Here is a 21920-nt window from a genome sequence, read left to right as displayed (position 1 = left end):
AATAGTTATGTTTTATCCAAAATTCTATTGGATTTAAAGTTACTGGGCACAGAGACTTATTTACTGGCCTTTCTATGTCTGGCAGCATCTGAATTGGGTTTTCAGGTATGATTCGCCCCAGGAAACACTTGCTAAATTAAATAGATCAATCTTGATGGCAGTAGTAGGAACTATCATAAGGTGGTATTCTGCACAGTTCTTTGAGTGATAGTCCAAAATACTAGATGTTAAAACTTCTGAAATAAAGGATTAATGTTTGGTTGGATCTGTTTTCACACAGTTGTGCTTATATCTTTTAGGTAGAACAGCACCTGAATAAGAAAGCAGGCAGACAACTGAGTGATGCTTATACAATAGAAGCTGTTTATTAAGTTAGTCTTTTTGTGCTAGAAAACATGTATGACTCAGATGCTATCCTCTGAGCACAGACAATCTGGTTGAAAGTCTCTTCTGTAGGTCAAGGTTAAGAGATTCACAATAGTCTGTAGGTCAAGGTTAAGAGATTCACAATATTTTTGCATTGCATTTTGGCATATAGAACATGTTATTACTTAATTATTCTCCCTTTACCCCCAAGAATTGTACCATCATGACTTAAGTGAAGGGAAGAAAATACTTCCTAGTTTTCTATTAGCATAAAACCAGGGAATGTGAAAACTGGGAGGAGCTAAGGAGAGAGGAATCATTATTTATCACCTGGAGTGAGACTACATGAATTCATAGTTCTGCTACTGACAGACTGTGATCAGGGGCAAATGATGTAACTTCCCTATGATTCAGTTTACTAATTTGTAAAATGGGGATCATAACACTAGTGGCCATGGAGTGTCAATGAATTAATGCATGTAAAGTGCTATGAAAAGAGTTTGGCCCATATAATGGTTAAAGAAGGTGTTTTATGTCATTGTCTTGTTTAAAGGTCTCGGAATTCCCATGGGCCAGGTTTAGTCCTCAAATGAGTTGACTGGCTGGCACAATGTTTCAGAATTTTTTCAGAGTTGCCAACACTTGGAAATAGAGTTACTTCATAAACAACTAGATTTTCTGCTTTGATTTTGAAAAACTAAGAGGTCAGCCAACACTGGGCTCACATACTCACGTGGGTTACTAACCCATGAGTTTGGCCATCCCTTTTATTCTGAACCTGTCCTCTCTAATTTCGTATATACGAATATATATTCGATGTACGATGTGATGATTCTCCATCACATCTCTCATACTGACAGTCTATCCATTGCTTTTAACAACCTACAAGTATTGGAATTTACTGTCCCTCTCTTTCCAGAGCAGAAGAGTTCTGACAGATTTTGTATTTGCATTGGATATGCCAAGCAGGGGTGAGGAACAGGCAGACACGTAGAGAGAGCAGTTGCAGTGAAAAGCATTCCTTAGCCAACTGTACTCTCTTAAAATTGAAACCCTGTAAAGCAGATATGTCAAAGTCACAACGCAGTTAATATTACATTTAAAAGGAGGCTTACATAATAGTTTGTATCTTGAATATCTCTATTGAAATGTCGCATCCATTATCTCCTTGCAGTTACTTCTTGAAAACATTAATTCTGTTCAGTTCAAGCAATGTTTATTGTTTAGCATGTACCAGGCACTTCTTCCATTAACAGAGGACAAATATGATTAAGTCACTGTCCTTCTCTTAGGAGCTTATTGTCCAATGATTGAGACAAGTCAGAAAAAGATGTCAACGTGTATGCCAAAGTGTTGTCTTCTGTTTCTCTTTGACTCAAGGGGAGCTTAATGTCACCCCAAATCCATTCCCAATATGAGGCTGTGAAGTGAATTTTACTTAATAAATATAAATATTTTAAAACCACAGAGGTTTTCATTTCAGCCATGCATTTTGTAAAGTGACTTTTATCTTCCAAAATCTTATGTTTGATTTTTACATAAATGGCAACAAGCAAACCACAAGGAAAGGCAACTTCCCACCCTGTGTTTTCCAGCTTTACTAATGAAGGGGACTCATTTTGAACCACAAAGTAGAATATACCTTGTTGGGAAATGGTTTCAGAGTCCTGTTAAATGTTAAAGACATGCTGGCAGTTGGAGTTTCCATAATGTAATCTAAGCAGTCATTTCCTGGGAAGGTTCCAAACTTGCTGAGTCATTAATTTAGCATACCAGGTTACAGAACAAATTCAGCCTCTAGAAAAGCAGGGTATTTTATCCATGTAAGTAGGTCTTCAACACATACAGTTTTTACTTTGGCTGTAATTTCAAATGAATACAGTTAGCATAAGAATACTATAGGCACTTCACAAAACTTAAAATAATTAATCTCTGTAACCTTTATCTCTAATACTGGCTTTAAAACTCAGCTTTCATCATTTTTCTGCTCTCCTGTTCTCTTCTGTCCGTGATGTGATATATCACTGAAAACAGAAATGAAGTCTTTATACTTTGTATGAAGTATAATTTGCCAAGTCAAGTCATTTTCATACACACACACCCCAATACCATACTTTGCAGTTATCTTGGGGCTCTCACAAAGGTTTCACACCTGTAACTTGATCTAAACTCCTCCAGTCTAGAAAAGAACAGTTCATAATATATCAAGAGCTGATGTGGAAATGTAAGTTTTTAGAAGTACCCCCTCCTGCATGTGCTTGCCATAATTTAGGGAACTTGAGATCTGTTCTGTGAGTTCTGAGCCATGTTTTTCTCTGAACATAATAGTGAAGCAGAACGAAACAAAATGTAGCTGTGCCCTTTCCAGAGCATTTCACCTTTTCTCCCTTTTCCCATAAAAAACGATCATTCAGCAGGTTGCTCGGGTTCACCAAATACACGCTGCCAAACTGGAACAGCAAGTAACAGTGGAAATTAATTTAAACACCATTTAGTTTACCTAGTAAAATCTTCACTAGTGTTGATAGGTAAGGAAGAATTTTCTCTTTACTAAAGTTAACTTTAAAGAAAGATCTTATTTAAAATTCTAAGGGACTGTGCACATTACAATTCTACAAATAAGTAAAAAGAATAAAATGAAGTAAGTTAAGGAAAAAGTAAAATAATACTATTTCTGTTTATTTTAGATGATAACGTGTCATATGCAGAAAAGCCTGGTTGTTTAAGTCAACATTACCCTTTACTTTGACTCACCACGAAGTCAAATCATGTTGAAGTTCTCGTAAAGACCAAGTTAGCTGGCTTTAGATCAATGAGAATTTGTTAAGCATCTGTTTTCTTTACCATTACCAATTTCTAAATCTTGCCTACTCTGTAACTTGATGCAACAAACAAAATACTGTAATTATGGCTTTCCGGTCTATATACCTTCAAATAAAACTTAACCTAATAATTAAAATGACATTTTTTGGCTTAAAATAGTAACTGAATATGAATTACTAATGAAAAATGTATTGCTGTTCTGAAAATCCTTAAGAGTGTTTGGTTTGTGTTCACATCATTAGAAATAGTTTCAAAGGGATTATTAACAAGATTACAGAAATGTTAGTTCTTAAACATTTCCATAAACTATGATAAATGTGTGTTACAGGGCATGGCTTTATTTCATAGGCTTTTTGTTTTATAATCTGTTACGTATCAATAAAGGCCTTGTTTTGCATTTTGGTTGAAGAGTGGATAAATATCTCATAAGCGTGGATAAATATCTCATAAGCATTTACAAAATTATCAAGTAGTGACCCCATCTTCCTTTTTTGTCTTGGCTGAGATTTGCGTCCTTGTAGGGAAAAGCACGCACTTTGTGTGTGTGTGTGTGTGTGTGTGTGTGTGTGTGTGTGTGTGTGTATGTGTGTGTGTGCGCTCCAAAAACATAGAATATAATTGTACAAACGAAACTTCTGAAGGCCTTCCCATTCTCCCTTTCCCAGAGTGTTTATTATCTAGTAAAATTAAACAACATAAGCTCCTGGGTCATGATGCTAACTGATTTTAATTTTAAAATGTCATGAATACCAGGAGGGCACTCTTTATTAATACTATTAAAACCTCAAATTCCTTTTAAATCTTAAGTGCTGTTAAAGTCTTAATTTCTGACACTATAAATTATAGAATTTGTGAGATGTTATTCAGTGCCAAGGACGCATGTGGCTGTGTGAATCTCACCATTGCCTAAATAATGTGTGTAAATCAGTCTGTGGACCATAGTGACAGCAAACTTTTCTTGTATAAACTCATGTAACATTTAAAAATTCCTTATTTAGTCCTACCTTGAAGGTAATAAAATAAATGACTTCTAGTTTAAGGCAGTGTTTAAGTGAATGTTACCATGTTGGATAACAAGAAAACATTCAATTTATCAGATTGCCTCTGGCTCTTCTAAGTGAATTTGCGTCACAATATAGTAAATAGTCCTTTGTGAAACTGACTCTAGGAACACAGCCTAGAATTAGGTACCTTAAGATTAAGGAAAATAGCTGAAGAGTGATTTGGTCAACTTTTCATAGGATTTCCCAAGTCTGAGAACATTTTAAGTCTGCTAAGAAAGTGTGATGTCAGGTCAGCTTGTATTCTGAGTGTTGAAACTTTCCAACTATGGAAAAATATCAATTTTCATTTTACACTGTGCTTAAAACTGGCCTGGTGGCTACAGTTACTCAAGAAGGACACAAAAAACTGGGACCTAACCCTGTGGATTTAATTATTTTTCAATTCCATTGAAGATATTTATTCAGCATATTCATATTCATGATTCTGGTTTGGCAAACCTGTGGCCTATCTTTAAGCTCCCTAGACTTCTCTGTGTGGGTTGAAACTTTCCAGGGTAATTATCCTTTACAGTTATCTTTATGGGATTTATCTTTATGGGATTGTAATTATAAATGTAACTGTAGACATAATATCCCTATGACAAATTTCATCTCAGATTTCTTTTGATTATAGCTAGTGAATTGGCAAATCAAAATTTCTCCATTTGGTAATAAATGGTGTTACCTTTTGGTGCCAATAGTCATTGAAACGGTTAGAAAATGTATGTAAATAAGATTTCTTTCTCAGTAATCTTGTCAGTAATCTCTTGTCAGTAATATCTTGTCAGTAATCATTCCAAACCTGGCACTGACTGAGTAAGGTGATAATATAAGGGCTCTGGAGGCAAACAAATATAGGTTCATGTTTTGACTTTCACTAGCCTTTGACTCAAGAGGATATACTTCAACTTTATGAGCTTAGATGGCTGAACTTTTGATAATAAACCCTATCTTGTAAGGTTCCTCACACAATGATTACTAAAGGTAGGAGCTTAATAAATGATATGTATAATTATAATAAAACTATTAAAAAGTAATTCAGTTCCTCCTTTATTCTGATGATTTCAAAGTACATTTATTCTGATGATTCCCAAGTACATTTCCATGATATCAAGAGCTATATGAAATTGTCCAAAAACAGAAGACACAGTAAATTTTAATTCATTTAATTGAAAAAAATCTATGTACTGGGCTAATTAAATAATTTTAAAATGGAGACAAGAGTGCACAGAGATATCTTTATAAAGAAACACCCATATTTGTGTGGCTTATATAGTCCACTAGTTTATTTGTTTTCCAGTTGTAAAAATGATAGTATAATTTTAACCCTTCACTTTTATATTGTTGAGGAATAGCATAAAGCCATATTTATTTTTTCTTTGAGGAACCCAAAGGAGCCGTAACCACTTTTCAGGTGATGTACTATGTAGGGCAGACAGATGGGATTTACTTGCTATCTTCTACCTTGCTGAACTGCTTGCCTTTTTTGAACCATGGCATGTAATACTTTAGAAAATGTCCATCAAATAACATGTGTAGTGGGGTTAAAAACAATTTTTTATTTGCTTTCAATTTTATACTTCTGTATTACAACTAATTACATTACTTTTTTAAAGCCAAAAATATTTTCAAACTCCTACAAATCAGGTTCAAATATTCTGATCTCTAGTTCTCTTCTTTTTAGACTTTTAAAAATAAGATAGGTCAAATGAGAGAAATAAAGGAGGTATAAATTACATTAAATAACAGAAACACAGTTTTAATTTATTACTCTCATTTCCTTATGGATCAAACTGCTAAATAGTAAGGCAAAATGCAATTAAAAACATATATACTTTTAGGGGTGCCTAGGTGGCTCAGTTGGTTAAGTGTCTGACTCTTGTCTCAGCTCAGGTCTTGATCTCAGGGTCGTGAGTTTGAGCCCTGTATTGGGCTCCATGTTGGACTGTGTACCGGGCATGAAACCTACTTAAAAAAAAATATGTGTGTGTGTGTGTGTGTGTGTGTGTGTGTGTGTGTGTGTTTATATCAAGTCATCTCTTACATATTATTATCCTTTATTGTATTTCAAACATATAGCAAAAGTCACCATCAGAGTCATTTATTGGTCGAGAAAAGAGGTCAAATTCTCAGTCATATATTGGACGACCAATTCAGCTCGACAAGATTTTGATGTCTAAAGTGAAAGTGCCACACACATTCGTCATCCACTCCTACACCAGGCCCACAGTGTGCCAGTACTGCAAGAAGCTTCTCAAGGGGCTTTTTAGGCAGGGCCTGCAATGCAAAGGTAAGGATGATCTTGCCACCAAATATTTGTCACCAGCCAAACTTTGATCCGGAAATTAATCCTCAGCCATTTGAAGGCACTGTTTTTTTTTGTTTGTTTGTTTTTTACAACTTTTCTTTTTTATCAATTCTATGTTTTTGTTTTCTTTTAAAATCTTTATGATCAGACTGCAGATTCAACTGTCACAAACGTTGTGCATCCAAAGTACCAAACAACTGCCTCGGCGAAGTGACCATTAATGGAGGTAGGTAAAAGATCAGTCACGCTGTGCTTCTTTCCTGTTCAGGAGTGTGTCCATGATGACTTAGCTGTATTTCTTCTTTTTTCTGTTCAGATACTTGTGACCCAGCCGAAAGTAAATTATGGGCTCAGGTTGTTCTGTTTTACTGTAGAAAAGCACTCATCATTGAGTTTTGATAAAAAAGAAAACAAAAACCAAAGAGCTTTGCTTGATTTTTATGCAGTGCACAGCTAGTACTGAAAACTTGGATGTCTACAGTTTCTTTCTCAGCTCTCTTTTTAATACTCTTGTCCTAGTTTGTTCAAAAATGTGGAAAATGTTGGAATGCCTGCAAGTTATAGCTCTCAGTCTCTTTTTCTCTGTCCTTTTAATTCCAAGCATTGAGATGGAGATTAATTTTTCTTCCCTGTCTGTCAAGGAAGGGAAGAATCGGAGACTGACCATCAGGAAATAATCATCCCTTCCTCCATTCAGTTAATTCCATTATGTGTGTTCTTGTAAACTTGAGTCTTTAATAACAATACAAAGAAGTTTAATTCAGCTAATTGAAAATATATATTGTGTTTTATAGTTGGGACTATTGGGGAAATCCTAATGGCATAAATTAACTTTGAAGGACACCTTAAGAAAAATACCATATCCTAAAGGAACAGCTTACATTTTCTCCCCAGGTAGTCTTTCTAATGCAGCCTTAGCAAATATTTGACTTAGTACCCCAGGATAACTTTTTCTGTAGATAGTGGACTGCTTTATACCTTCAGTCTAGTATCAGTTTTATGATTCCTCTGGGGAAAAAATGGTGACAGAAGACCAGAGAAACAATTGAGCATTTTTGTTGATAAAACTCTGAAGAATAAATGGTTATATTTGCTCCAGAATTTTCTTCTCTAGAAGAAATATATATCTAGAAGAAGAGGAGGGGAAGTCTCTTGAAAGCATTCCTATGCTAGTTTCTGCCTTGGAGATTTATGAATTAGCTGCCAAAATGGAAAGCTTGGCAATCTTTCTACTTTCTGTGGCATGTAGAATTCACTTTGTTCAGGCCCAGGAAATGTCAGTATGTGCTTGATAACTGGAACTAAGGGGAAACAGTGCAGTTTTTGATACTGTGGATTACTTTGAAATTGCATTTTCCCATACAGTCAGAAAAATCTAGTAAAATGTGAATTTTTCAAGCTTGGCAGGCTAAGAAAGGTCCCTGATCAGTCTATTTTCCAATTTTAAAATAAGTACTCTGCATTAGTAAGTACAGTTGACCCTTGAACTGACCCCCTGCATGCAGTCAAAAACGTGACTATAACTTTTGACTCCCCAAAAACGTAACTAATAACCTACTGTTGACCAGAAGCCTATTAATGACAGCATAGTTGATTAACACATATTTTGTATTTATATGTATTATATACTATATTCTTACAATAAAGTAAGCAAAAGAAAAATATGTTATTAAGAAAATCATAAGGAATAAAAATACATTTATAGTACTATATTGATGAAAAAAATCTGTGTATAAGTAGACCCGCACAGTTCAAATCCATGTTGTTCAAGGGTCAGCTGTCATTATAATTTGTGGCATTACCATCAAATGCGTAATTACATGATTCATTATTACTTCAAATATCAAATATCTTAAGTATTTAAAAGCTGCTGCTTATATGGCCAATTTAATATATTGGAATCCATGACTTCAAGTTACTAGAATAGCAAGAATCAATGACCCCCAGTCTTGGATGTGAAAGTTTCCCTCATCTTTGCATATATCTCTTTTTCCCACAAGGGCTGTGCTACTGAAATAGATCAGTTTCCTCTTCCCTTGTTCCTGGTATCACTTTGCTTCCTAGAAGTTTGTTTCTATCCCACCCTTGGCTTCCTGCCAAGGCTCTCCATAACTTTTCATCTTTTTAGGCTTAGGGGCATGAAAAAGAAACATCTGCATGTAAAATTATATATTCATCCTCTGATAAGTTCAGATACTTATGAAATAAAAAAAGGAAAGGGAAAGAGAAGATAAGTTCTTGAAATAAGTTTTTTTTAGGGCTTCCAGTTGATATGTTGTAGGATTGCCTAACTCCTGTAACCCCGACTGTAGGATTTCAGGTTTATCACCATGGGTGCAAAACAATTTTTCAGATTTGCTTAGCCCTGGGGCAGAGTCTGATGTGGTCATGGAAGAAGGGAGTGATGACAATGACAGTGAAAGGAACAGTGGGCTCATGGATGACATGGAAGAAGCAATGGTTCAAGACACCGAAGTGGTGATGGCAGAGTGTCAGAATGACAGCGGGGAAATGCAGGACCCAGACCCAGACCCAGAGGAGTCCAACAGAACTATCAGGTAAGGGCTGTACTCCCAGTTTCAGTCCAATAGGGGGATTTACTTTTTAGGACACTTTGATATTTTAATCTATCGAAAAAGAAATTTCAAGTGTTTGCTTGATTTGCTTATGAATGCTCTCTGAACTGTAGAGGAGAGCTGGTGGAGTGAGGAGGTCAGATTGCCTTGGAGCAGTGTAGTTTGCATCCTCTTCCTAGCATTGCTTCTTTCTATGATCCCTTTCCTTTTGCATGTGAGAGGTACTCATGTTTGCCATCCACAGGTTTACTACTAAATTACTGTTTATTCAGCGCTCATTGTGTGGGCCTGCAAAAATCGGGGGCCAACCTCAACAGACACCATCTGCCTTAAAGCTGACCCCTAACACAAATATCACATATGTCTACATCTTACTGTGTTACTGTCTGACTTCAGAAGTATGTAACATTTTATATTTTGGATTTAATAATCTATATGCTTCTTGATTATTAAATAATCCCCATTTTTGATATCAGGGATCAGCACACTGTGGCCAATCAGGCTGCTGCCTATTTTGAAATGAAGTTTTATTGGAACATAGGCATGACCATTCATATTGTCGATGGCAGCTTTTGTACTACAATGGCAGAGTTCAGTATTCTGCAGAACTTAAAAATGTTTATACCTGGTCATTCACAGAAAAAGTTTCTCAGCCTCTGATTTATATTATAAAATGTATTCAGAATTTTGTGTCCATTTTACAAATGCCATATTTATTGACAATCTGGAATTGCTCATGGGAGTAGAGCAATAAAATAATTATATTTTTTCAATGAATGGCATAAGAAATATTTTTTAACTACTGGAAAATGTCAGCCTTATGACCCAACTGTCTTTGAAGGTGTACATTTATTTCTGTAGTTTCAAAATGGGGAGAATATTCGGAAAGGTGCTTGCATTTATGCATAGGGGTAGAGAAGAAGACAGGAAGAGACAGACCAGACAGGCAAAGAAAGCGATGAAGGATCAGCATAATTCCATGAATGATAAATATTTAAAAGAGAGTTTAAACAGCAGATTCTACTTTTTATGAGATTATCCAGACTCAAATTCATGTGAAATGATATTATGTACAATTAATATTTTGACTGTAATATGTAATAAGTAAGCAAATAAACTTTTATGTGTGGTTCTGAATACGGTGGCCTCAGTACAGTAAGACAGTAATCTAATGTTTACCCGAAAACTTAACACCATGCAGTTCAACCTAAAGATAAGGTGATTATTATCCTGCCTCAGAATTTTTAAAGTATACATGTAAAGTGCCTATCACTCAGAGTAATCCAGATTCTGAACCATGATATTCTGACAGTACATTTCACCAAAAATGCAATATGAATGTTTTTTGACTTTCATTCTGCAATAGCTGAAATAAGGTTTTATGCAGGAAAAGATCTGTATCTAAAAGCATTTCTCTCCCAAAATATTTTGACTTTTCAAGTCCATCAACAAGCAACAATATCCCGCTCATGAGAGTCGTGCAGTCTGTCAAACACACAAAGAGGAAAAGCAGCACAGTGATGAAAGAAGGCTGGATGGTCCACTATACCAGCAAAGACACACTGGTAAGATCCACAGCCAGCAATGCACTCTCTACTTGCTAGCTTCGATTTGAAGAATTGCTAATGCCTTGTCGAGACTATGGGATGGGAGTTACCAGGAACAAACCTCTGCTCAGACATGGCATAGGATCAGATAGAACACATTAACATTCTCTAGGTGTCAGATATAGTTGAGCAAGCAACTGAGCTAGAAAAAAATGTAGGCAGCAGTCTCAGGGAAACAAAATCATTGACTCTATTACTTGAGATGGTCTCCAAACTACTTGAATGAATACCTGTCATTTTATAGCAGTAATGAAAACGACAATATGTGCTTTCTCAATGCTCCTCTGGGATTCAGAATTTGAAGAAAAAAAAAACACTGCATTTTAGGGAGAGAAAAAAACTATAATTCGTATACTTTTCAAATCCTTAGTTAAGTGTTCACTTAACAACTAACCTATTCAGGAATACAGTGATCCTATACTGTATTAGATAAAGGACAACATATTTTAATTTTTTTAAATGTAGTCTGAGGTGTTCACTACTCCAGATTCTTCTAGTAGGTGGCAAATGAGATTGTGCATGTGTGTAAGAGAGAAAAAAAATTGATCTTCATTTTTGTTGAACTAAGTGACATTTGGTGATAAGCGTCTTTCTCACTTACTGGTAGTGAGATAGGTGGTTATTCCTCACCTCCTATCTATAGGATCTCCATTATTTCTTTTAACAAATAGACAACCAGAACCTAAGTACACTATTTGTAATATCAGTATTTTCTTCTGGAGAGAGATTTACATGACTTATTGTGGGATCCAACTGAATATCATCTTTTAGTTCTTCCTAGACATGGTATACAGTATTTAAAATATATCTAGTATATTTGACTGGTCTAAGGTTAGTTGTGGATGAGACCAAGAACACTGCTAGGGCTTCTTTGTCTAAAAAGATGAATACACAGATACACATGCACACACATACATACCCTAAAATCGTAGAACATATACCTAGACTCAACAAGAACCTAATCACCAAATCATAGAAGTTTAGATCTGTTGTGATGTTTAGACAAGGTAGAGTTTGATGCATTTCCCTGATTTAGTTAAATTGATATCATGGAATCAGACTTGACATCCTCCAAAATATTCTTTTGTTATTCTGTAATATTCAGAATTCTTCCATTTCTAATGGAAGCCAAAATATTTGACTGGATCAGCTTGGCATTCCTTATATTCTGAAATAATGAGTATGCATAAATATTACATCTCATTATCTCTTATTATAGCTCTTATATTTAACCCTTTTAATTTCATTGCAAACTACAAATCCACCTCTAGCTCTATAAGTAGTCAAATAAATTTTAAAATAGAATTATTTACTATTCATGTACTAAGTGTCAGACTCTGCACTGGGTGTTAATATATTACCTCCTTTATTATTCCTAACCTTCTGATGTAGATGCAGAAGTGTATCACCCATTTGCTGAATAGTCATCTTCTATAATCTAAAATTAAGTGTGAATCTTCCTGGTCCATAGCCCATGAATTTTCCACCACCAGATCTTATCTCCCCAATGGGAAAATGTTTATGTTTTTATCAATCTTGGGTACTATTTTTTAATCTGTAAGTGTTTTAAAAAATTTTTAACGATCCTGAATCTTACCTCTGTTTCAGCGGAAACGACACTATTGGAGACTGGATAGCAAATGTATTACCCTCTTTCAAAATGACACAGGAAGCAGGTACTATAAGGTAAGGGTGGCTCTTTCCCTGATTGGAGTCTTCTGCCCACTCTTGTCTTCTCATGAGAATGTTAGGGTATCAGGAACACAAAATACATCTAGCAGACATGACTATTTTGTGCTTGCTCCCACAGATATTTTTTTTTCTGACATTTGCAGATTTGGGGAGAATCAGATTGTGACCCCAAGTTAGTCATCTGTGAGTTTCAAATTTCCCTGTGGAGTGCTTCTGGCCCTATTGGATGGTGGTGGGGAAAAGGAATCTTAACTGAATATGTTAGATATGTATATTTTAACTAGAAAATTCAAGGCCTGGCAGATAAGTGACAAGAAAATTCTTGAAATCCATTCTATCCAGCATTTTTTGCTTTTTTTTTTTCATAAATAGCCTCACAGCACATTGCCAGGAGGGTTAAGAGACATCATGTGATGTCTTCATGCTTTGCTGATATTCATAAAGAGCACTTTCCTCTAGAGAAACATTTGGCAGCAGTTTTCATTTTGTCTCCCCACATGAAATAATACAGATGTCACACATGTATCACCCAGTAGAAGGTGCCTCTGAAAGAAGTTCATAGTGAAAACAGTATGTACTTGCTCCTTCAAACTTAATGCGGACTCAGCCATAGTTGACAGGCCTCTCTGTGTCCACTGTCCACACAGTTCTCACACAGAAAGGAAACCTCATTACATTTTAAATTAAAAATTTATTTTAAAAGTCATTATTCCTTAGTCATTCCATACCTCTGGGAAGACAATGTGGTGATTAATTTTTTAATGTCAAAATTGTTTGAAAAGCAACTACTTAAAAAAAATTTTTTTTAATGTTTATGTATTTTTGAGAGAGAGAGACAGAATATGAGCAGGGGAGGGGCAGAGAGAGAGGGAGACGCAGAATCTGAAGCAGGCTTCAGGCTCCGAGCTGTCAGCACAGAGCCCGACGCGGGGCTCGAACTCACAAACCGCGAGATCATGACCTGAGCTGAAGTCAGACGCTCAACTGACTGAGCCACCCAGGCGCCTCTAAAAGCAACTACTTTTTTTATTTTTTTTATTTATTTTTTTTAACGCTTATTTATTTTTGAGACCAGAGAGAGAGCATGAACAGGGGAGGGGCAGAGAGAGAGGGAGACACAGAATCTGAAACAGGCTCCAGGCTCTAAGCTGTCAGCACAGAGCCCGATGCGGGGCTCGAACCCACGGACCGTGAGATCATGACCTGAGCCGAAGTCGGACGCTTAACCGACCAAGCTACCCAGGCGCCCCAAGCAACTACTTTTAAAATCAATCTCTGAGGCCTTCCTCACTAAAACTGTTCATTTGGCAATATTATGATATTAACATCTATTGAATTAAATTATATGATTCATTTTAGTGCCTTAAAGGATAGTCAAAGCTTAAAAACAGCCATGCATATCCAAATGCATTTCAAAAGTGTTGTGATTCTACCTCATAGGTATAAAAGTCAATCTTTTATATTCTTAGATCTTGATGCAGGTTCAAAACCATTATTTGTATTCATACATTTTCTTGCCACATGAACACAGTTGAAAGGTCACTTGAATTTTTCTGGTGAGAGGAGATGATAAACTTTCCCCTAGTACAGGTATTTTTGAATTTTGCTTACTAGTATTCTGTGTTTGTCACATGTGCCTAGCATGAATTTTATTTGAAAGTTTACATACTTTTGATAAACTGCAGTTACTACACTCTTTCTTCCACAGGAAATCCCCTTATCAGAAATTTTATCTCTGGAACCAGCAAAACCTTCAGCTTTAATTCCTAATGGGGCCAATCCTCATTGCTTTGAGATCACTACAGCAAATGTAGTGTATTACGTGGGAGAAAATGTGGTCAATCCTTCCAGCCCACCACCAAATAGCAGTGTCCTCACCAGTGGCGTTGGCGTTGATGTGGCCAGGATGTGGGAGATGGCCATCCAGCATGCTCTCATGCCTGTCATACCCAAGGGCTCGACTGTAGGTTCAGGAACCAACTCGCACAGTGAGTCTGCTCTAGTTTTGTGTCTGTAGAACAGATAAAGAGAGCCTCTTTGGGGATGACTTAGTTTATTGGTGAACATAGGGTCTCTATATGGAAGCTGCTAAGATATTTCATTAAATGATCCTATTTTATTTTTTTTAATTTTATATGAAAATTTGAACAAATTCATGTAAACCCTGTATATTTATTAGGCAATAGCAGAAACCTAGAGCTGTTGGTCGTAAAAGAAGGAGTAATCCAGTCAGCTTGAGTTTGATCTGGAATCCCAGTCTTGCTATTTGCATATCTGAGTTAACATGTTTCCTCAAAACTGTCCTACTCTGTGTAGGATACTGGGTGTTCAGAGTACTTGGAAGCTCTAGAAAATTGTATCCCAGGAAGAAATCCCTGTTCATTAGTAGAATGAGGCAGATTTTACCAAAATGCAATCATGATCAAGGGTTGAGGATGAATTTTAAAAAGATATTTTAGAGGAATATCTATGTAAAAATATGTAATTTTAAATTTTATAATGGCTATTAATAGCAAATCCTATGGGGGGAAAAAAACCTGTTTCTCATATCACAGTATGTTATCTTCTGCTCTTTCACAGCTTTTCAATTGATGTCTAACCCAGTGTACATAGAAATAGATTATATATGTTTATTTTATGGCTAAGGATTTTACAGGAGGTCTCTATTATGATCCCTAAAACAACCCGAACAGATGGACGTTAATGATTTGCCTGTTTTACAAGGTGAGGCAATCAGGCCCTAGAGAGATTAAGTTGTCTCAGCTTTACCAGAGCTGTGAAGAGGCAGCCAGCATTTAACCCAAGGCTTCATGACTCCAGACTCTAAACTGACAAAATATTCTTTTTTTCAAAACCAAGTACAGAGTAAATATGTAATTGTAAAGGAAAGAAATATTGTAATGAACTTTTCCTAGAAACATTTAATTGCTGTGATTTAAAAACAACCCTTCAGCTTGATTAGATAACATGTATCTACCTGTTTTGCTATTACTTCACTTACTTCCTTTGTGTATTTTTTAACATGTATTTCCAGGAGAGATTTCTGTGAGTATTTCAGTATCAAATTGCCAGATTCAAGAAAATGTGGTGAGTATATACCTACTAATATAAAGCTTGGTAATGTGATTCTTTATTGGAAAATAAGGATCTTAAAATGCATTTTTATTTATCTAACATTTTAATTTTACAGTATTTTCTAGAAAATAAAATTGGGTCTATTTGGATATTTTTCTTCCATAAGATTTTAGAAACATTGCATTATGTGGATTTTTTAAGTGGTCTTCTTCCTAAATACCTATTATTCATCTCAGATGAATAATTCTAATGTAGTGACTGATTTTTCCCACATTTGCCCTTCTTGGTATTAGAATTTTAATGGTTGATATAACACAATACCAAACAAAATAAATTCTTTGAGTTGCATGAGTAGCTTAAATATGCCCTTATTCTTATTCCTTGATTGCCACCTAGGAGCGCTGTCATAGGACAAGGCATTGGAAATGCTTTTAGAGTCACTTGTATGTAGCAAGGAGACCTCAGAAAACTCCATAATTCAGAACGTATAGTCCATATTCTAACACCCTCATCAGCTGCTCCACATAACTCCATCCTTTCAACTCAGTTTTTGAAAATTATAGACATATTATGAGATAACTTATTATGCTTCATTATTATGCTTTGTCATTTATACATGTCATGTCAGGCAGCCAAAATGTAATCAAGCCTTTCCCACCCTGTCCTATGACTCAAGACCTTTTGCTGTATTTTGCCTGTTATACTTATGACCAAAAGCATGATGTTTATAGCCTAACTTACATTGATGTGAGTTTAGGTTTTAAAGAATAAACTCGGTGAAACTCTATTCATCACTAGTTATAGCTTTGCAAACTTTGTTCCGGTGGCATGAAGTAAACTGGAAATCAAAGTTGAATTAAAGAGAATTAGGAAAACTTCATAGTATTCTTATGCTGTCAGTCTTGAAGTACACTTCTAGACACTTGCAGGTTCCTGTTGTTCTTGCTCAGCCAGAGAATATTTGGGGAAATAAAGGTTGATCTATAAACCTCTTGGAAAATTCTAGATACCTGTCTAGTGATTCCACTTTGTTCAGCCACAGTTGTCCCCTGAAAATTTGGGGTGGGCCATTGAGCCATGTGGAGAAGATGGAGTGGCTTGGACTTGAAATACTGGAGTAGTATTAATTTGTTTTATCTCCAGACAGCCTTGAACCCACCCATGGATACTCTGAAGGGATAACAGGATAGAGACAATGCATGATTGTTTTCTAGGGAAGAGCACAAAGGAAAAGATAAGAGTGGATAGAATATGAAGTGATGTGAAAGGGCTATTTCTCTAAAAAGACAAAGAGTACAAGAGTGGAGGATATGCAGAAAATTCAGAATGATAGAATAGGAATAGGAATACATTAAGTGAAAAGTACTGTTTGTGTTTTCATGAGCGTGGTCATCAAATTGGAGACTGTAAGACCTAGATTAAAACACAATGCTCTATTTAGCAGTTTTTTCGAAAAGACTAGACATTTGGATCATGTGATCTCCAGAAGTGGTTTATAAAAATGGAAGAGTTTAGTTACCTCACAGATGAGAATTCCACAATGGATTGTCATCCTTCTGTGCTATCTCCAATCCATGGTGATTCAGCCCTTTCAGTTTAGATTCATCTGGGTGTGGATGATCCATAGAGGCATCCTCACCATCCTAACCATAGAGAGTAGGGTGATTGGAATCAGGACTGGCATAGATATGTGATTTGGACCCATGATTATTTAACCTGAAATTTCTAAATAACCATCCCAACAAGCAAATCCCTTTTTGAATACTTACAATAAGTACCATAGTATAGTTTTAAGTCTTATTTCTCTGTAAAAACATATTTGAGTGAACATGAGAAAAACATATGCTGCTTAAGAGCCGAATAGTTTTCTTTTTTTTTAACATGTCTATACATATGAAAATTTTATTTTATATATTTGATAGAAATTTAATTAAATGCTTTGTTGAGTAAACTGAATTATTGGTATGTCTGTACTTATATGTTTGTCTGGATCTGTTAAGTACATGTTAAGTTATACGAGGAAGAATTTAAGGAATTAAAGAGCCAAACAGTTTTCAAAAAACATTACAATTCAGTTAATTGTAGAGCGTGCTTTGAATACTCAGTGATACTGTAGAGTTCATCTAGCACCTACAATCTCATTGTTTATGTTAAAATATTTAATAGTATTTGTGATATATATGATAGACTTATATAACTTATCAGGACTAATGCTTTGTACTGCTTCATGTTTGTTTTTCATTGGGCTTGTGCCTATAGGACATCAGCACAGTATATCAAATTTTTCCTGATGAAGTACTGGGTTCTGGGCAATTTGGAATTGTTTACGGAGGTAGGTTAGTTCACTAGTATTTTTATTAACTTGGAGTTTTAGCTACTTTATGTAGAATAACAGTATCTCCAATAAAAACATAACAGACAACACTGTGTGTATATATATGTTTGTGTGTATATCTATCTCTGTGTTTTACCTTTTTCAAAATTTCTCAAGATAGTCACTATTGGGAAAAATGGGTATTTTTGTCTTCTAAGAGAAATTTTTCTACTCCTAAAACACTTCTTTTGCTTACATATTGACAAACTCTATCTATAATACTGGTTAGATGTTGGTTTATTTAGACAAAATATTGAGAATCATGGAAGTTATAATTTATAAACTAATTACTATTTAGTATTTCCTTTTAGCATATTAGATGAGAACTCTACAGAAATCCATTCGTGTAACTAGATAAAATAATTTTTTAATTCTAATATTCTTGACAATGTACGTATTCATTAAGGTTATCATTTTTAACATTTTTGAAATGAAAGACTATATTTTTACCTTTTTCTTATTGTCAAGCTATTTGGTGAATTTATTACTTTAACCTTTGCTGTTCTAGATTCTAGCCAGTTCAGTTATATTCTTCAAGGCTTTAAGAAACATTTAACATTAATGTTTTACCAGCCCTATAAAATGCCATCATAACTTCCTGTCCTGGATATAATCAGTTAAAAAATCATCTTTTTTGTGAGGTGGGAGTGCTCTGAAATTATCATAGTGTCTCACTCAATATGACTTATGGTAGTATAATATTATGCATTTTCAGTTAAAAACTGATTAAATTATATTCTGTTCTAAAAAGTAATTTTAGAGGTGCTTGGCTGGCTCAGGGCATAGAGCATGTGACTCTTGATCTTGTGGTCATGAGTTTGAGCCCCACGTTGGACATGCAGTTTACTTAAAAAAAGAAAGAAAGAAAAGAAAAGAAAAAAAGCGATTTTGATTCTTAAAAAATGCTCAAATGATTTTTTTAATGGAAAACCTACCATAAGTCAGAAGCCATTGTGCTTTTTGTTGCTGCACAACAGTGTAACAGTACTACACAGAGTATTGCTCTACATTGTAATAATTGCTTACAAAAAAGAAAAAGTCTTGCAAGTAGAGCATAATAAGGATGCACAACTGCACATAGTGTAGGGGTAAGAAATGAAGTTAGGGAGACCAGATAATTTGTAATACCCAATACTAAAAGAGCAGGCCCAGGAAGAGGCCTCCACAAAGAAACTGAAAAGTTAAGCCTAGACGCACAGGGGATGAAGCAGATGAGAACAGCTATCAGAAGAAAGGTCAAGTACTGTAGCAGCAGAGGAGTAGAGACAAAAAAGGCTCTGACCTTGAAGATTGTAGAAAGTAAAATGGCTGAGTTGGAGTAGAGATCACAGTGCGTCAAAGAATAAGTGGTGTTAGGGAAGCAGAGAATGTGAAAACAAGACAATCTGGTAGTGAAGGGAAGCAGTCTGAAAGGAGTCAACAGGAAGAGAGTGAGGTAGAGTGGGGAGGAACACCAGATTTACAACAAATGTTGGAACAATTGAATCTCAGTGTAGTTTGTATGTGAAAAAACTTGAGTAATTAGGTCGACTTCCTGTTTTCATGTTCATATTTACTACTACTGTATTCTGTATCTACTACATTATAGTAGTATAGAAGTGAAGAGCTTGAGGGTGCCCTATAGATTCCCTATAAGGTTTGTTATGAGAATTAAATGGGATGTAATGTATGGAAAAGGCCTGTCATGTGATGATGGTGATGATGATGGTGATGGTGAAGGTGAGTGTGTATAATTACCTGGGTACTGTGTGTACCTTACATATCTTATTTCATCTAATGCTCACAACAGCCCTACCATTGAAGATGAGGAACCAAAAACTCAGAAAGTTTAAATTATTTCTCAAGGTCACAAAGCTAGTAAGTGAGAGCCAAGACTTTTTATTCTTTCCATTTTAATGTGCATTAGTTTACCAGGACTTTAAAATTATACTTTCTTAAGGAGAGCATTTTGCTGGTGGTATCATATTGTCCATATTAAGTAGTTCAATATCCTGTTTCTAAAACACATATTTTTGTGAGAAAATATCAGGCTGTTGATAGGTATAGCTTTTAATGTCCCACTTTTGTGTTCTAAATTGTGGCTGATTTTATAGTACATATTTGATTCAGAATAATGGAGCCAAGAAATGAAATCTTGATGGATATAAGTTGGTGCTCATTAGAAATGTTAATTTATTCAGTGAAACATTTTTGTAATTCTTAAAATTATCTTTATAAATTCTGGTGTTCTTTAATATATATGATATTTAGTAACATTATGCTAATATTTCCCCTTTTCATTTTAAAGGAAAACATCGTAAAACAGGAAGAGACGTAGCTATTAAAATCATTGACAAATTAAGATTTCCAACCAAACAAGAAAGCCAGCTTCGTAATGAGGTTGCAATTCTACAGGTACTTCTTTGCTTTTCTTTTGGAGGCTCTAAAATATTCCTCCAACTTCTTCAAAACAAAGAAAAGTTACCCAAATATCTGTGGCGTAGATTTTTGGGAACACTTTAAAATAACTGGAAAGGCAGATCAAGCATCGAACTACTACCTGTGTAGTATCTTTCCTGAGTCTGGGCAACATTTGTTCTTTTTTATGTACCTAATTCTGGATTTTAATACATTATTAATGCTCATTAAATGGGTAATGTTTCAGCATTTGCTCATTGTGGACATGCTGAGACCATTTTGTTTCACATTGTAAATGACCTTGTCTTCATAAACATTCCACCTTTATGCTGTGATAATTATATGAATTGAGTATGTAACTGTCAGCATATCAAGTAAATGAGTAATGTATGCCTGAGATTCAGATCATCTTGGTATTGTTAATGTCCTCTTTGTCTCTCAAAGTAAGCGTTTCCCTTAATATTGAGCATGTTCCTTAACTCCTTTCATTAACAGTCATCCCTTTTACTTTTTTTTTTTAATGTTTGTTTATTTTTGAAAGAGAGAAAGAGACAGAGAGAGAGCATGCAAGCAGGGAGGGGCAGAGAGAGAGGGAGACACAGAATCCAAAGCAGGCTCCAGGCTCTGAGCTGTCAGCACAGAGTCCAACATGGGGCTCGAACTCATGAACTGCAAGATCATGACCTGAGCCGAAGTTGGACACTTAACCGACTGAGCCACCCAGGCACCCCAATCCCTTTTCAAGCCAGAATATGTTAGTCAGACATATTATGTGGTATATACAATTTTTTGTAACTGTTAAAACTTTTTCCACAGACTAAAAGGAAATTGAGCAACTGTTTGCTAAATGTGGTCAACCTAGCTATTCAGTCTAGACAATTAGGCCATTGATAAATGGCCATTTTTTTATATAACCGCCATAATTCTCTACTTGTGCAAGCTGGTCGTAATTTCTAATTCATAGCTTTATTGAATAATTTTCATTTGAACATCACTAACAAAGCAAAACATATTGCATTTCTTCACTTGTTTCATTTAACTGCACTTTATTGAGTGTCATCAATAAAAAGTTGAAGAAGATGCAACTTCTGCCCTAAAGGAGCTCATGTGCATGGACAACCAAAAATAATGCTTGCTATACATAGAAAAATAACATAGACTTTTCTGGGACTAAGAATTTCTAAAGATGGTGTTTTTGTGCTTCTGAACAACTATGTAACACAGAGAACTACCACAGTGTTCTCTGTTTTCATGGGGAAGATGATAACCACGGCTCTGAAGGTGCCAGTTCATAGATTCATAGCTTGGCGTTTGCTAATCAGTTACCGAAAAAGATTTTTTTTAAGAAAATTCTTAACTTGGCAACATTGAGCTGTCAGTGACGTCTGAAAAGTTAGTCAATGACATCTTGCCAACCCTGGCCCCTGCCGTCCCCGTCTCCACTCCCACATGGTGTCCTGAAGGCAGATCCTTTGCAACAGGCCAACATCCAGACTGGCATGTGTACAGAGACGTTTATCCTTCCTTACCAGACATGAGGGAAGTTTCTTGGTTAACATGGCTCTGTCACTCTACATTTTATGGCAGTGGCAGAGAGTGACTAGATCAATGTTGAATGTCTGATTTTCTGTGTCTAGAACCTATAATTGGCTCTCCTGA

The 21920-nt window shown here is 35.6% G+C and overlaps 1 protein-coding gene across 3 annotated transcripts in view; it reads left to right on the top strand.

Moving 5' to 3' along the window:
• PRKD1 (protein kinase D1) overlaps nucleotides 1-21920 on the top strand; it is a 334322-nt gene that overhangs the window by 271732 nt on the left and 40670 nt on the right. For all 3 annotated transcript variants that reach the window (XM_045450589.1, XM_045450590.1, XM_045450591.1), the window contains 9 exons: nucleotides 6312-6522; nucleotides 6689-6766; nucleotides 8894-9098; nucleotides 10558-10681; nucleotides 12332-12409; nucleotides 14124-14403; nucleotides 15450-15502; nucleotides 17750-17822; nucleotides 20152-20258. In XM_045450589.1, the coding sequence (XP_045306545.1) occupies nucleotides 6312-6522; nucleotides 6689-6766; nucleotides 8894-9098; nucleotides 10558-10681; nucleotides 12332-12409; nucleotides 14124-14403; nucleotides 15450-15502; nucleotides 17750-17822; nucleotides 20152-20258 (1209 nt within the window). The remainder of the gene's footprint in view (nucleotides 1-6311; nucleotides 6523-6688; nucleotides 6767-8893; nucleotides 9099-10557; nucleotides 10682-12331; nucleotides 12410-14123; nucleotides 14404-15449; nucleotides 15503-17749; nucleotides 17823-20151; nucleotides 20259-21920) is intronic.

Source organism: Leopardus geoffroyi, chromosome B3 (genome assembly GCF_018350155.1).
Source record: "Leopardus geoffroyi isolate Oge1 chromosome B3, O.geoffroyi_Oge1_pat1.0, whole genome shotgun sequence".
NCBI lineage: Eukaryota > Metazoa > Chordata > Mammalia > Carnivora > Felidae > Leopardus > Leopardus geoffroyi.
Note: the sequence above shows the minus strand (reverse complement) of the source record. Positions and strands in the feature narration are given on the sequence as shown.